Here is a 16671-nt window from a genome sequence, read left to right on the forward strand (position 1 = left end):
TTTAAAACTGAATTAGTTGATGTTGACCTCATGGCAGTTGTTAGAATTGGGTTGGTTGTTGTGATTAGTTTTCTGAAAAACAGAAAACCCCTTTGATCATGATGATGCGGAGTCACAGCTGTTTGCTTTAAACTCAGTCCCATTCAGGAGATGCATGACAGGCATATAGCACAATTAATTTACTCCAGTGAAGCTGTTTTGTTTCCTCCCCCACTCACAAATATAAAAACATTTTTTTAAGCAAGCAGTGAAGCTGCTTACTTTTTGTCACTACCTCAAGAAGTGGAACAAAGTATACATGTGAATTTTAGAACATTTTAAAATGTTAGCTGTTAAACCAAAAGGCAAGGACTTCCAGAAGCCTTTGCATAGTGCAGGAACAGAGCAACTTAAAATGTGCACAGCGCATTCCTAGAAAATTTCTAATGGAAGGATTTAGAATCCACAGGGCATAGGCTCCATTCAGATTTAATGATCACAACAGCCCCTGGCAGATAAAACATTTATCGTTCAATTAATATGTTAAATCGCACAGTAAGGTGCAACATGCCACATGGTCAACCAATTTATCATAGAAAAAAAAAGGGCAAATGGGCGTTTTACATTTTTGTGGCAGGTTTGTATCACAGTTAAATTTGAACGTGTAGTATGGAGTTCCCCAGTCGTTAGCTGCCTACATCCCATGCTTATGCATTCAGCTGTAGGCAAACCTTTTAAATATCGTGGGTCAAAGGAAGCTTGGCATTAGGGACTGGAACCCCATACTACAGAATGCTAGCACTTACATTCTTACAATCTGTTTAAACTGAACCCCGATGGCAGGACCTTCTAGTTTTGGGATCAGGGAATCTGCCAGGTCCCAACTGTGTGACTTGATGTCTGCCAGGGGCCAACACATCACCTCAAGCTACCCCATTATTTCACCACCAAGTTATCTGCAAAGGTTCTTACTTGTAACAGAGTCCCTGTTATGTCTCTGGCTGCTGCAAACAACCAACCAACCACTTTCTCTAACTCATGCTGTCACAGATCCAACCTTGAATAATTTTTAAAATGTTGCTTTCCTAAATAAATTGTTGAATATCAGTCACCAGATGAGATCATCCTGAGCTGGTGAAATCAATTTGGAGAGGACTAGAGCCACAATCTAAGCCTAAGCACGTGCAAAAAAAAATTAAGACCTAACACATGTTGTTAACATAATTTGATCTGTATTGGTCCATGTCTTTGGAACTATTTGTTCAAGTAACCTCAAATCTGCACCAGTAGCTGTATCACCATCCCTCATAAAAGGCCTAGCAGTTTTCAAGCAAGCACCTAAAAAAAAACCAAAAAAAAAACCAACCCAGGTGTCAAAGCATTAAACTAGTCTCAAAGTTTCCTATAGTGGTGCAACTGCCTCAAAATGTTCGCATAGTTTCTACAATTAATTAGGAAGTATTTTATTAACTGGAAGGATAAAAATGCTACATAAATATATAACATGCAAACAAATATTGCTGTGATTAAAATGTGTTTACTACAGATTGAGCACAGAATCTTACAACCCTGAAGTAGTTTATTTTTAAGAAAGGAGAGTGTCAAAGGATCAAGTACCTTTATAAGCTCTGGCTGCCTTTTGACTGGTACTTCTCCATTTTCAAAGCTTTGGCCACTCACTGCTTTTCCAGCCTCTGTCTCCTTCCATTTTTGCCCTTCTGAATTTATCAGGACCCTGTTCACTGTGCACATGGCTGCCTCACGACAAAGTGCCATCAAATCTGCACCTACGTAGCCTGGAGTCACATGAGCTAAGTGATGAAAATCAAAAGATTCAGGGAGCTTAAGTTTTCGACACAATGTCTGTAGAATTCTGTTCAAAAGAAAAAGAAAAATACACCATACAAACAATCCTTGCAGCAATTTTCCCTCCCATCTGAAAAATATAATTATTCAGTTAGTCTTTTTGACTGGATCATAGCAGTGCAATAGCATAATAATTCAGCTTTAACTCAATTTAGAGTTACTCAAGGCTGAGAATCACAAGTCACATATTCTCCAGATACATAAAATAAAATCTCAGCCATGCACGCTCATTTAAAGTTTAAGAATCAGTTCAGTTGAGTATACTATAACAGGGGTTCTCAACCTTTTTTAAGAAGTGTACCCTGGTGGCTGGATGCAGAGTGGCGGGTGGCCTGTGGGGCCTGGCCCCACACACAGGGGTCCTCAGGGCCCCTCAGGGCCTGGCCCCACAAACACCCAGCCCAGGCCAGCCCTGAGCTGTAGGCTCTTCCCGTGGGGTGGTGGCCTGGGCCCTTCCCCTCCCCTGCCAGGGTCCCAGGCACTCATAAAGTTGAAGGCAGGAGCCACCAGCATCAACAGCACAGGCACCAGCCAGGGCCTCCTCCCAAGCACAGCACCTCCCCCTGCCTCTGCTCACACCCAGCCAGTTGTCAGCAGCCCACGGAGCCACATGTGCAACTGGCCGTGGGAAAGTGGTGGGTGGTGGTGTGGGGTGGTGGATGCCGTTGGTAGCTGCCATGTAAGCCCCTGCCCTCCCCCACCCCCATATCCAGCTGGCCAGGTGGCGCCTATGCAGCCCACAGGGGGGCAGTAGTGCCCTTGCTCCCCCCTGGTCCTGCTCCTGGGAGGTGGTGGCAGTGCTCTGTCCCTGCCCACCTGTGCATACCCCCCTAGGACCTTTTGAAGTACCCTAGGGGTACGCATACCCCTGGTTGACAACCCCTGTACTATAATAAAATGACAGCTTTATTATATTTTTAGGAAAAAAAAAATAACAGAGCTTAAAGAAATAAATAAATAAACAATGGTCTCAGCTAAGGTACCCACTAAGATTTTGACTTTACTTGCATTCCTGCACATGATGTCTTCCATCTATTTCATCCTGAAGGAGCACCCTATTTTGGTTTACAGAACAAAAATGAGGTCTAGTGTAAGGGCCAGCCTTACCTAGATAGAGTTTAAGAAAGAGGCATTTAGTTTTTAAGAAGACTACCTCAAATTGGGTAAAGAACATTAAAAAAAAGTTCAGAAGCCTTTAAAATTTGTTTACTTTTTTTAACAGTTCTACTGAAGAAGCCAAGACCTACTGAAACATACTTTTCTCTAGCTGCTTCATCAGGAATCCCTAGACAAATTTCTCGATCAAATCTTCCAGCTCGCCGCAGTGCTGGATCCAGTGAGTCTGGCCTGTTAGTTGCTCCAATGACTAGCACCTGAGCAGAAGCAGGCAAATTGTTCAGATCTGAGGAAGGAAGGGAGGAAGAAAACAAATAAGCATTAATGGTATTGTATCTTCACATTATCACGGTTTATTCTAGTTTAGTTAAAAATGCATGCTACAGGAAGTTACTCCTGATAGCAGCAAATATTACTTTCAGCTATGCTGAACTGCCAGCAATCCATTCCCCACCCCCCCTTTTAACCATTTCCCTTTATTTTCACTAATGAGTTTGTGCACTGCACTATCACAGGCAGATATTTGTATAGGAAAGTATTTTATGACATACTTTATTTTCTTGCATACCACATGCATCTTGTTTTTGGGAAAGCAAATTAAAGAAAAAGATTTTTCCAGAGTCATGGTCTAAGCTAACTGCCTGAAATAGCTTGCTTGCTCTCAGCCAGCTCACTGGCTGCTGCTGGCAAAGCTAGTTTTAACTCATTCACTGCCAAATTGACGGCAGCTTTTTGCTGCTCAGCCAAAGCTACTGCCAATTCAGCAGCAGCTGAGAAAAGGCAAGACTAACCGACACTGCAGAGTATGCTCTGCCCCTCTCTCTCTCTGAAGCTGGAGAGCTGCAGCCACTACAGCGCCAAATGCAGCTAATTTCAGCATTTCCATTCTTCAATTCCAGCATAGATTTCAGCTTTCCCCAAACAATATACAGGAGTAATTCCCCCTCATATTGAAAAAAATATACCCTAAGGGTACAATACCACATATATTTCTAGAACATGCAACCCAGAACAGGAAGTTAATACCACTACATCCCCAGAAACTAAGACTCTTATACTGGGATTTGCAAGAGCCCTTTAAGGTAACAAAAAATTACATGAAAGGGGTTTTGGCTGGGGCACCAGAGTTAACAACCCTTGTTCCTATATGAATGCCACAGGATTTTCAATCATCACAGCTAGCTAAAATCAGAGAAATTAAAATAAAGACAGAACTGGATTTCAGAAGAAAGGCTAGGTTTAAAAAAAAAAAAATATATATATATATATATATTCTTGAAACTGACCATCCATGCAGGTTAGTAACTGGGCCACAATTCTTCGCTCCATGTCTTTCGATGCAACTTCCCTCTTTGGGGTGATAGCATCAATCTCATCTATGAAAAGGATGCATGGTGCATTGGACTAGGAACAAGAACATCACCATAATCACTATAAACACACACAGCATATTACAAACATTGCGACAAATTTAAGAAAAGGGGTTTTCAGTTTAAAAGTTAGGAAAATATTACTGCATGTGCTGCCATTTACTCTGAACAACAGCCCTGTGCCAAAATATCCATAATCCTTATCTATTTTTATTTTCCATCACTGGAGCAACCAAATATAGAATGGAATCGTGCATAAGGCATGACATTTTTCTTTAAAATATATAATTATAGTTTATAGATCCTGCACTCTGGCAATCACTTTTTCATCTGAAGAAGTCATATTTAGCTGCATATCACATGCCCTACATAGCTTTATGAACAAAGAACAAAAACCATGGCTGAATGCTGGCCCCAGGACAGAGAGGAAGAGCTCTCTCCTCAGCATCACTCACCATCAGAACTACAGTTCTACTGCTCAGTGGCTGTAAAATGGTTAAAACTACCTGTAACCCTGAAGCACTTCAATTCTCCCTCCTGGGCTGGGAGCCCATGTTAACCATTAAAAGGAAACCATTACATGCTTTGATTACTGTGCAGAAAATTAGCTTTCACACTTAAAAAAAAAAAAAACAACTTATTTTGCAGGGCTGATTTTTTGGAAAAAAGGTGCATGTAGTATGAGAGTAAATATGATGCTCAAGTTCAAGAATATCTGAACAAGCCAACTTCTTAGCACTGATACTGTGGTTTCTGGAATACTACCAGTACTAGCTGTGCTATCGAATAAGAAGGAATGGCAAAAGATCAATGGAAAACTTACTTGCCAGCTCTGAGTTATCTTCTAATCTCAGATTACAGTCAAGAGGCTAAAGCAGGAAGCATATAAATCATAATAAGGTTTTATAAACCTTTTGTTCCCAAATTCACTGTTCTTAAAAGGTCACTGTTAATCAAAAGCAGCACTTGCAGGACTTTCTGAATAACCTATATGCTTAACAAACTCTAAAGCTAAAAAAGTGTATTGAAGGCCAACTCTGAAAGCTTGTCTGTTCAAGTCCATAAATGCCTCTCTATCCAGCAGGGGAGAATTCAAAAGCAGAGCTCCACAGCCATTAGGCCAATGCAATATTATTTCTCTGAGTTCCTCAGAAAAACTGGTATAGCATGAACATTAATTTTGCTAAGAGGATATCACAGAACAAAAGGTAATCTCTGAAAAACCAGCTTAAAAAAAACAAGTATCAGGGGTTAAAAAAAAAAAAAAAAAAAAAAAAAAAGAACTTTAAAAAAAAAAAGTCAAAACATGGTTTCACACAGTAAGTATCCTTAAAATATATATATATTCATATTAAAATTATATTGCTGAGAGTTAAGGCAAGACCATGTAAACTCAAAGGATATTTAAAAACTTTTACTGACAATTTTATTCCATAGTTTAGTTATTTACTTATTGTTTGCATTAATGGAGTTTTACAATAAAATATTACACCTTGGCTTCAGATTAAGGTAGAAGGCAAATGTGACACCTTGGTATTGCTGCTCTCCCAGCATCCCCCTGAAGAACAATGGTATAATATATGTCCCCAGCTTAGTGGCGATGGAATGGGATCGGAAAACAGAATATTTTCTTCATATACCTTATGGAAGACTTCCCCAGATAACAGGATACCAGAGATTTTATTTACATGTTAAAAATCACTATGTGAAAGCACCCTAACTACTCCTACTTTTCTTTTCATCAAGAACAAGGTGGCTTACATGAAACTCCTCGCACATCAGTGTTTGATCATAATCAACCCAGCCTGTAATCTGGAAATACTGTTGTGTTTAAGGCAACTCACACATGGGAAAATTTTGATCTTAACTTTTTTCTCCTTGGATTCATAACAATTCTGCCTGCAGTCTCTTCTTTCATACTAAAAAAATCATTGTGTCCAAATCAGTTCTAAGAGACATCAACTTCATAAAGCACAATATACTGCCCCACCGCAAATAAATGCCAAGTATTTTAAGCAATGAATTGCCATGCACAGCAGCCTACACATTAATATTAGTTTTGTCATCTTTTAAAAAGGGAAAGTGCATTGTTGGTTGCATTTTGTAAAGGTTCAAGCACAGCAGGGTGCATATCCACTACTACAGGTACCTCTAGGCTCTAGAACGCTACTAATAAATACCAACACGTTCAAATTCAAACCGCAGCAATGAAACATGTAGATTTAAAATGTTAAGGAACAAAGGCACAAACAATTTCATGATGAGAACACTGCCAGCTTGCCATACCACAGCATGTTCAAACAATTCTCTCAGCTTCTGTTCAGATTCCCCTGACACTCCCGACACCATCTCAGTAGCTGCTACTTTGAGGATTGGTAGTTCAAGCTCCTAAAAACAGGCAAGAAAACAAAAAAAAACCTGTTGTGAAAGCTCCAGAACGTAGAAATATCACCACCCCCTACAACCAAGCAAAACAATTTCCTTTAAAAAGTTTAAACTAGACCAGGTATTTAAGATTGTGTCTTGTTTATGGAATCTGTGTAAAGGACCCAATGTGGTATTTTCCCCATTTCCAGAAAATCTGAGTAGTACTGCATTAAAGAATATTGAATCTCTAGCCTCCCATTTTAAGTGCTAAATAGTACTGCTGCTGATCAGGAAAGAGTTGGCATACTGATGCCTGATCCCTAAGAAGAATCCTGATGTCAATGTTAGAGAGTAAATCTGTTTTAAATTCAATCTCACCCGAAGAAAACTAAAACTCTTTTGCTCTGGTAAACCTCCAACACAAATAAATATTATGGTATTAAACTAATCCAAGTCGTCTAACAGCTACTATATTAGGATAGTTTTTATATTTAAATTTAAAATGTGAATATTTTGGCAGAGATATTATACATGAACTATGCATACATACAGAGATTACATCCACACACACACACACTTAGATCTCTCTCTTTCACGTATATCCAAGCCTAAATATTCACATTTTAAATCTGAAAAGGGGATAGTCAACTTGTTCCAATAAAAGTTTGAGAGGTTCTGAACCTTTCTGAAGCTTTTGAAGAAAAAATGCTGTGCCCTGTTAATAATTTATATATAATGTTTAAACCTAAAAAATTATAACCTGTGGCCATTTCACTAAAATATTAAAATTGAAAAAGAAAGCCCTAATAATAGGGAGCCTCCATTTATATTCAAAAGAGGAGAAAAGGTAGGAACACTACAAATGCCACACTGTGCCACCAAGCTCTCTCTACTCTGATTTGCAGGTGTCCTCCACAGGGGAAACGGCTGCTTCAACATAACAGAAAGCATCAAAGACCATTGTTAACAGTTGAAAAAAGGATACAAGGGAGGAATCCTTGTGGGTGATCTCTTTTTATTGACTAAGCAGTTGATCCAAACAAAGATATCACCCATGAGAATAACTGCCTCTTGCATGTCTTGGATCATCACAGCAACAATATCACATCAATACTAGCACATACATAAATACATAAATGTAATTTGCAGTGAGAGCTTTTTGATAAGGATAAAGACCAGCATCTTATTTGGTAAAAGCTAAGTGGTCGCCAAAGGGTAAATTCCAAGCTTGGACTAGAGGAGCTACTACCCTCAGGAGTCAGACTTGTCACAACATCCTACAAGTGTTTCTGTTTTAAGGTCAGGCTTAAAACTGTTGGAGAAGAGTTTTGAATAATCAAACTAATCCAATATGTGGCCTGCTTGAAGTCTATTCCTTATCTTACTTCCTTGGAAGCACTTTCAAAAAATGAAATCCATCTCTTAGATTCAGACTGCATTGCTGTTACTTAACTTTGAATGAACATGTGCTATTCAGGAAGGAGACAAGATAAATCATTCTTCTCTTGATTTTTATCTAGTCTAGGGGTGTCACACTCACCTTGTGCATGAGGCTGCACCCAGACTGCAAGGTTGTTCACACGCTGAATCCAGCCCAGAGTTACAGGGTAGCTGTGACAGCTACTGTGGCACCAGCGAGTTAAGTGGCCATGGACCAGAAGGGCACTTGCCATGGTGGAAATGGACATGTAGCTGGGGTCAGGCAGCTGCAGGCGACAGGGCTGCATTACCAGGCCCTCACTCACTGCTTGACAGCCCTGTCCACCAGGGCCCCAGATTCTGCAGCAGACCTTGCCTACTACTAGCCAGGCCCCTGAATTCTGTGGCCCACCAGTAACCCAGCAGGGTGAAATGGAGTGGCTTTGAGCCAGATACAGCCCACAGGCCCATGTGTTTCATACCCCTAATCAAGTCTATAACAAAGCTGGATTCTTTCCCCTTTCCCTGACCCAATTACGATTAAAGGCATACATTAGAAAAAGCCATCTCACCCCAGCAATCGCCTGTGCTAGTAGCGTCTTTCCACATCCTGGTGGTCCATGTAAAAGAAATCCCCGAGGCGGGACCACACCTAAGTGGTTGTAGACTTCAGGGTGACGTACATGTATCAGCATTTTACAGACTTCCTGAAAGGAATAAAAAACTCCCATTCTGATAAAAGAAAATTAAGTTACACATGACGATGCTGATCACAGAAACTAAATTCTGTGTCACTGTCTTACTTCAGTGGTCATGAGAGAGGTGAACCAAGGTGAAGGTCTATGACAAGCCATATTGCTCTATGTGAGAGAACTGTTGATATTTCCAAGCAAAATCAGTATTGTTTGCTCATTAAACATATCAAAGATTCTCCCCACTTTGTTCTCTATTCCACAAACACCCTAAATAGGTTTTAATAAAAATTAAGACTAACCTTCAGTGTTTCATCATTGCCTCCCACATCTTCAAATTTCACTGAAGGGTGAAGCAACTCTGGTCCTTTAGATTTAGCTAAAGAAAGAAAAAAAGAAGGAAAGAAAGAACTGAATTACTGAAAATGTGGACATACTAACAGTAATGTTGGCTTTTAACCCCAAATAAAAGACACCAGCATTAACACTTAGATTATACAGATCAAATTGCATATTTATCTAATAAATCAAAGTACTGAAATATTCCACAAGGGCTAAATTCCTTACTGAATTTTTTCAGACTCAAGTACCACAGCTACCTGGCAGGTGCATGTCTGGAAAGCCACTCGAAAAACAACAGCTCTCACCTTTCTGCTTACGCAGCGCAGATTCTATTTCACCATCTGCATCTTGTGACTCCTCTTTCCTTCGTCTCTCTCGCTTACCCTTTGTCTTCCTTCTTTCACTCTCCAAAAGAGAGAAATCTTTTGATTTCTAGATCACAAGAAAACAGAATGCAGCAATCAATCTAGAAGGCAAGGTTGGGGTAAATCCCTTCTTGCATGCAAATTTTGTTATTGCTTTGTTTTTTTATTAAAAACCAGTGACAATAATTTTAATCTTTTTTCAACAAAGGACTGTATAAATATTACCAAACCAGACAAGTGATCCAAGAACAAAGGCGTAATACAAGCTATTGCTTTTTACTGATTAAAAAGTTATCAAAAAACCTCACATTATTCCATTTACCACTGAAATGCAGCTACCTCCAGGGTTAAATAGACTAGCTGTATAAATAAAAACAAGTTTGTATTTCACACTAAAGGCTCATGCTTTTTAAAATGTACAAACTTTCCTCTGGGGCAGGGTGTAGATGACAGTTTTGTTCTACATGTTGACCTTCAAATGACTCTCACATAAGGTAGGAAATGTGTACATGCAACTTTGTTAAATGTCATCAGGTCTGTAAGACACAATACCTCAGAAATCAGTTTTTCTTCATTTCCTTCCTCACAAAGGTCAGTGAAAAAGTCCACATCTTTTCTACTTGGGTTTTTATCAATAAACCAGCCACCTTCAGAGATTCTGGTCTCAAGTGGCTTTCCAGAGGTAAGGACACTTGGTTGGGGTGCTGTCACTTGAACAGGGGTGCTAGTTTCTATCAGCTCATTCTTTGGAGTTCCTGGGACAGAATCATGATTTTCTTTCCGGTATAAGGTCAACAAGGAGCTGTTCATGTGATTCTGAGACTGAGGAATTCAAGTTAAAAAAACAAACAAACAAAAACAAACAAACAAATTAGTAGGATGCAGAGATAGAACTTTAGTTTCTCACATTCAGGGCAGCATTTATTGGAAAAGTTGCACATGGGAATAATTCAACACACACCATTTGGCCCTTAAAAGTCTTGCTTACACTAGAAAGAACTCAATTGACAGCGTCTCCCACTCCTCAGTTGACTATGTAAGTACAGAAGTGTTGCATTTGCCCAGGGGGAGACAAAAATCTTTGCAACTTGCACTGGAAGCTAAGTTTTTATCAGCTGCACACTACTGTAGATGCACCTATCAGCTCTGCACCATTAACTGATGATAACTATCAGAATGGATACTTCTCTCAGTCAGCAAAACTTTCAGAGCTTATTGGTCAAGTTTCCTCTCTCCCTTTTGCCCCTGCCCTCCAGAAGTTTGCCTCCCTCAGAAATAGCCCCAAACCATAGTCCTGCCATAGTCTTCTCAGAAAAATAACTTCCCTTCATGTCCTCAGCTGGGAAACCACCTGCAAATTGCTAGTTCTGGTTGTACTCCTGTCCACACCCCAGCCCCAATTACCTCCCTCCATGGAGTTCTAGCCTATCTTCCCTACTTGGATGCGGTGTTAATTGTCCCTCCCAAGGTCTGTTCAGGCCTTTCCTTCAGGCCACAGTTTTATTCTTCCAACTCAAAACTCAAACTGGCACACACTAAGTGGCTCCTTTTCCCAAAACAGGCTGCAGGAGCCCAACAGCCTCTCTCCATGCTGCTACCAGGCCTACCATGGGCACACTGCTACCTGTAGCACTTCCCCAACTTAATGGCTTTCATGATCAACTGTTTATTCTCAGATGAAAAGCAGCTGATGAGTCATGAGAGGCTGGGCCTGCTCCACTTAAAGGGCAATGCCCTGCCCTTAGCTATGCTCTCCTTCCCATCCTCAGTAATGCCTCAAACTTGGTCTATACTACTTCTCCGCCAGTAAAACTGATAGGTTGTCACCCAATATTTTCAGAGCCAGCATATCACCAAGAACTGAAATAGGAGAGGCAATTCTCATAGCCCTTCAGTTGCTATTCAAACTCCTCCCTCCCAGTCACATTAACAAGAGAGAAGTTAGAAACTTATAGGTTTAAATGCTGGCATCTACCACTTCCAGTCCTTCTGCTGTAGCCTCGACATATTACCTGGAGATTGCTGGATACCGTGTCCATTCTGATGAGCTACTTGCAATGAATCAGAAAGCCACTAGGAAGGACAACAACTGGAGAGAGGCACAACCAAGTAGAAGGGTAGTGGTATGGCCAGTGGGGAGCACTGTGGGAAGTACGATTCCTAATATACCCACTTAAAAAACAAACACGAGGTGGCAGCAGGGAAATACCTATTTCAAAATGTGTCTCTCACCAAGAATTGTATGAACTCTAAGCCACTGTTTGAGCCTCTTCATCTAAAGAGTATCCATTTATTCACAGTTAGATCTTAATATTCTTGGATGTTTTAGGTAAAACAAATTGAGATTTGCAGAGCTACAAGGGTGTGTTAATTTGTATTATATAATATGGAGAAAATATGACGTACTGGATGTTCTGGATAATCATCGTCCAACTCATCCATGGAGCTTTCTGTATTCCTTTATGAGAAAGGAGAGGAGACAGAAATGCTAAGTTTGGCTGCTAACAGACATGAACACCCCCCCTCCCCTCCGCCAAAAATGCACTTTACCAGAAGCAGCAGTGTGTTACTTGGACCCAACTCTGCAGTGTCTGTATAGACTGGGTGCTTCAGCAGGGCTTTTTGGTGCACCCCTGGAGGACTGGGTGGGGAGGGGAGGGGCCTGTGCCCCCAGATCTGCATGGTGGGGGCAGGCTGTAGCTGCAGGGTAGAGCTGGAGCCAGGTCTGCAGCTCCCTGTCACCAACAGAAGGCAGTGGCTGCTGCAGCAGAAGGAACACAGAGCCAGCTCCCCAACTTGAGCAGGGACTCCTGGCTGCAGCGCACACTCCTGGGGAACAGGGGGTACCCACACCCCCCAGATCCATGCAGCGGGTGGGGGCACAGCAGGTGTGTGCTGCAGGTGTGTGCTCGCCACCCTGTTGCCCTCCCCCAGGGCCTCTGCAGCACAGAGAGTGTGACCCGGTATGGCAGGACACAGCAGGGCCACACAGGAAAGCTGCTTGCCTCTGCAAGCTCCACGCTGCCCCAGCCACACTTCCCGTGTGCACAGGGGCAACAGCACAGGTTTGCTTGATGCTGCTCCCACCTGCAAGGGAAGAGTGGTTAGGCCAGCATGGTGCTTGCAGAGGCAAGCAGCTTTCCTACATGGCCCTGCTGTGCACAGCACATGGCACCAGTCTGTGGCACGTGCTGCCTGTAGCACCCATGCCAGACTGGCTCTGCACACTGGATCTGGCCTGTAGGGCTAATTTACTGGCCCTGGATCCAGCACATAGGCACCACATGCAGGGCCAGTGTGGAGCATTCATTGCATCATGGGCAGGCCACACCAAACCAGCCTCAGATGCAGTGCACAGGTGCCATATATAGCAAGTGCTAGAGGGGCTCCACACACTGGGCCAGGGCCAGCACATGCTGCATGTGATATGCTGGTTGAACACATACAGGCAGAACTGCAGGCCAGACAATAGGGCTCTATGGGCCAGATGTGGCCTGCAAACCATGTCTTTAATGGCATTAGCTCAAAGCTTGGGAGACTTGGGTTTAATTCTCTGCTCTGCTGCAGGTTTCTTATGTGACCCTAAGCAAGTAACAACCTCTTACTGCTTCAGTTCCCCTACTGCACTGCCACTTGATCTGCTAATGTACGTGAAAACTATAACCGCTTTGTCTTTACTGCAAAAAAATGTGCTCTTAAGTTAAATCCTAATAAAAACATGACCTGCAAGGGTGCAAGAACCATCAATTCCTTTCAGCCTGAAGGATTTATAGTGATCTGAATATCCAAAATACCAGATGAATGCTATCTATTAGGATCAATATTAAGTACCCTTATGATAACTAATCTCTTACTTACTCATTCTCTTCTCGTCTGTGTCTTGCTCTTTTTGCTACATGTTCATCTTCTAAAGCTGATAAAGCCTCAGATTCATTCTCACTACAGATTATCTCAAACACTGAAGGAAAAAAAAATACAAGAACATAAGAACTTGTAAGTCAACCTAACACTACTGTAGCCACTCTCCCCATGTCTGTTCAAACTTTACTATCTGATCCAGATGCCCTAAAACTAAACTCCATGTTTACTGGCTGAACAGTAAAGGATACAATCTTTTAAATATTTTGCTGAAATGTATAGAAAAATGTATTGACATAGCAAACATGTAATCCTAACCTCAACAGTATTCAATGTAATGAAACTTCTGTTGTGTTTGTGATGCATGTCCCCTATTAATTGATTATTCCAGCAATAACTATATTTTAATTACAAGCTCTTTAGACAAAGACATCCCGTTAAAGTACTCTTTAACAGTTCCTTTAAAATACATTTTATGCACCTTCCCAGCTTAATGTTCATAGAGGTTACTCCTCCACCTCTATCAGGCCCAGAAGAGCGCTTTCTGTCAAAATGTTTTGAGGCTTTTCTTTTCATTAAAAACTTCTGTTCTAGAAAATGGAATTTTTTGCCATAGAAAACCCCCTTTCATTTTCATTAATTTTTTTCCAAACTTATATTGTAAATCCCCCAAAACATTTGTTTCATAAAAATTTTCCTTTTTGACAAGAGAATACTTTCAATGACAAATACCTGGCTGGGGTTATCTGACCCCAGCACTCTTTCCTGCATAGAGCAGGATGTCGGATTGGGTGATATACTGAGGTCCCTTCCAACCCTAAAAATCTATGAAATCTATGAACTTGCTTTTGTCTTATTCTTAACAGCTGCACAGCAAGTTGTTTTTGTTTTTTTTTGGGGGGGGGGGTTGTTTTTTTTTTTTTTTTTTTTTTTTTTTTTACAAATCCTTGGTCCTTCAGAGCCAATACTGGCAGACGTACCTTTCTCAACCTGTATTCTAAAGGCATTTCTTTTCCTTCGTCCATACTCTGCACTGCAAAACAATTACATAGATTAGGCTCCCATTAAGGGCTTCTCTCATATATCATCATTCTTAGCATTGTTTTCAAGTCGACAGAACCTTTCATGCGAGTGCTCAAGGGAATAAATTATGCAAAACATAACTTTAGTATGAGCTATTCGCAGCTTATGAAAACAAGTGATTGATGCAGCTTAAATGGCAACATAATATGCTCAGTTTTTGGAATGAAAAGTGAAAGCTGAAATCACAGTGGCCTCTAGCTACCGTCCTCTAGAGGAACATTCAAATACAGAAGATCAACAGCCTACTCAGCTGAATGCAGAGAGCCAGTAAAACAGACCATTATCCACAATACACACCTGGCTTTGTTTGTTTTAAACTCCACGTAGGTATAATACAAATGATTAGAGACTGGAAAGAAAAGTCCATTAGTCAAGACCAAGGCATAATAAAAGACCAGGATGGGAAATCGTGTACAACATAGTACCTCAATCTAGAAAACGATGATGACCTGTCCTGTACTTTCACAAGCACCAAGTTCACGCGCTGAATTTTTTTTGTTGGAATGGTACTGAAAAAAAATTCAGTCTCTTTCATCCTTTGCAATAAACATGATCTCCCAAATTCATGTCTAGGGGGTCAGATTTCCTTCAACTAACAGCATGTGACACTGATACTGAGGGTGGACTTTGAGGTCTTTCTTATCTAGCCAGAGCCCTGTGACACCCCCCCACCTACATCTTGCCTTGCCTTCATAATTGTGCTGGCAACATCATGCTTATTTCTTGAGGACAACACCGAGACAGATGTAACCCAGGTTCCTCTGTTATATGCATCTCAAAAAACCCCCCTCCCAAAATACAAACTACTTTGCCAACATCTCTTCTCTGTATCAGATAGAGAGGAAAGAAGCACAGAAGGACCAGAACACAGTAGCAGGGAATTAGTGCTGGCAGATTCTCAGTCCTTAGGTCTGAAGCATCTAGGTAAGTTCTAGACCCGGTGTAGAAAGGAAGGGGCAAAGGGCAAGGTTAACCTCATACTTGGAAGGTCAGCAGAGCTTTCAAGGTCAGGCTAAACTGCCACTGGGTTTGAGCTAAGGGATTTACAGATGAGTTTAATGTCCTATCTGCCCTACTCCAACCCAGATCTGGATCATGGAGCTTCCTTCCCCAAAAGAGCTCCATACCCTGGATTTCAGCAGGCCCTGCCCCACTTTTCCCACTCCAAATTCCCAGCCCCTCCAGAAGATCTGTGGGACAGAAGACATGGCTCTGTAGGCCATGTTTGACACTCGTGGTTTACAGAGTAGATAGACAACCTTAAAAAAAATCAAGCCTGTCAGGCTAGGCATGCCTAAAAGCACAAGTTAAACATCATCTCTCCACAAAGAATCCTGTAACCATATGCAAAAGCTGCTGCTTTGCCTCTTTGAATTCTTCCTTAACTCTATGATGGGGCTCAAACCAACAAATATTGAAAATGGTTGGGTGACTTGCGCACAAACTCTTCCCTATTGCACTGACCAATAGTATTCTTACAGTTGTTTTGTGCTCCCTTGTCTGCCTTTATCTACCTGTTCTCTCTTTTTCATGCTTTTCAGTGTGGGGACCATTTTTCTATTATGGGTTTGCAAGGTGCTTGGTCCCACAATCATAGGCAATGACTGGGACTCATGGGACATTTATTCACATGCTCCAGGAGGCGGCGGGTGAGGAAGGGTGATTTAATTAGAGTGGCTGCAAGAAGATCAATTGTATCAGCACCCCTGCACTGAAAAAGGGCGGCAGGGGTGCTTTAACTAAAGCTTGTTTGACGAGTTCTAAAGTGTCCCTGGTGTTGTTTCTCAGTGCAGGGATGCTGATACACATGATGCTGGAGCATGGTTATTACACATTACAATTAAAGCACATTGGAACAGCCTTGATGCACATGTATAGCACTACCTGCACAAATCAGAAATAGGTACATCAGCCAGAGAGAACTTAACAGTGCAAATGATTTATCTTTCTGTATTTTTCCTCTCCACTAGTGACATTTAATTAACTTTTAGTTTCATTTTCTAATAATGCAAGAGGCCATCCATCCAAGGGAAATATTCCATGTAAATTTTTTACAGTGCAAGTTATGAATAAAAAATATTATTTATATACTTTATAAAAAACAAAGTAAGGATTAAACTTTTTGCTTACCTATAAATTTTCTGCAAATCAGCTGCTAGCACACCAATGTCCACGTACTGGCCACATGTATTACTAATTAAATACTGAAATGAA

At 41.2% G+C, this 16671-nt stretch overlaps 1 protein-coding gene across 4 annotated transcripts in view; it reads right to left on the reverse strand.

The window, feature by feature from the left end:
- The window catches only part of NVL (nuclear VCP-like), a 65187-nt gene that overhangs the window by 44638 nt on the left and 3878 nt on the right, over window positions 1-16671 (reverse strand). For 3 of the 4 annotated variants that reach the window (XM_019549536.1, XM_019549535.1, XM_019549538.1), the window contains exons 2-13: window positions 16588-16661; window positions 14355-14407; window positions 13375-13474; window positions 11923-11974; window positions 10069-10338; window positions 9457-9583; window positions 9112-9188; window positions 8690-8824; window positions 6618-6719; window positions 4248-4365; window positions 3103-3247; window positions 1597-1852 (exon numbers count right to left, since the gene is read on the reverse strand). In XM_019549536.1, the coding sequence (XP_019405081.1) occupies window positions 1597-1852; window positions 3103-3247; window positions 4248-4365; window positions 6618-6719; window positions 8690-8824; window positions 9112-9188; window positions 9457-9583; window positions 10069-10338; window positions 11923-11974; window positions 13375-13474; window positions 14355-14407; window positions 16588-16661 (1509 nt within the window). The remainder of the gene's footprint in view (window positions 1-1596; window positions 1853-3102; window positions 3248-4247; window positions 4366-6617; window positions 6720-8689; window positions 8825-9111; window positions 9189-9456; window positions 9584-10068; window positions 10339-11922; window positions 11975-13374; window positions 13475-14354; window positions 14408-16587; window positions 16662-16671) is intronic. The other variant, XM_019549537.1, reaches the window with a different exon arrangement.

This window comes from Crocodylus porosus, unplaced genomic scaffold, assembly GCF_001723895.1.
Source record: "Crocodylus porosus isolate Cpor-Errol unplaced genomic scaffold, CroPor_comp1, whole genome shotgun sequence".
NCBI classification, from domain to species: domain Eukaryota; kingdom Metazoa; phylum Chordata; order Crocodylia; family Crocodylidae; genus Crocodylus; species Crocodylus porosus.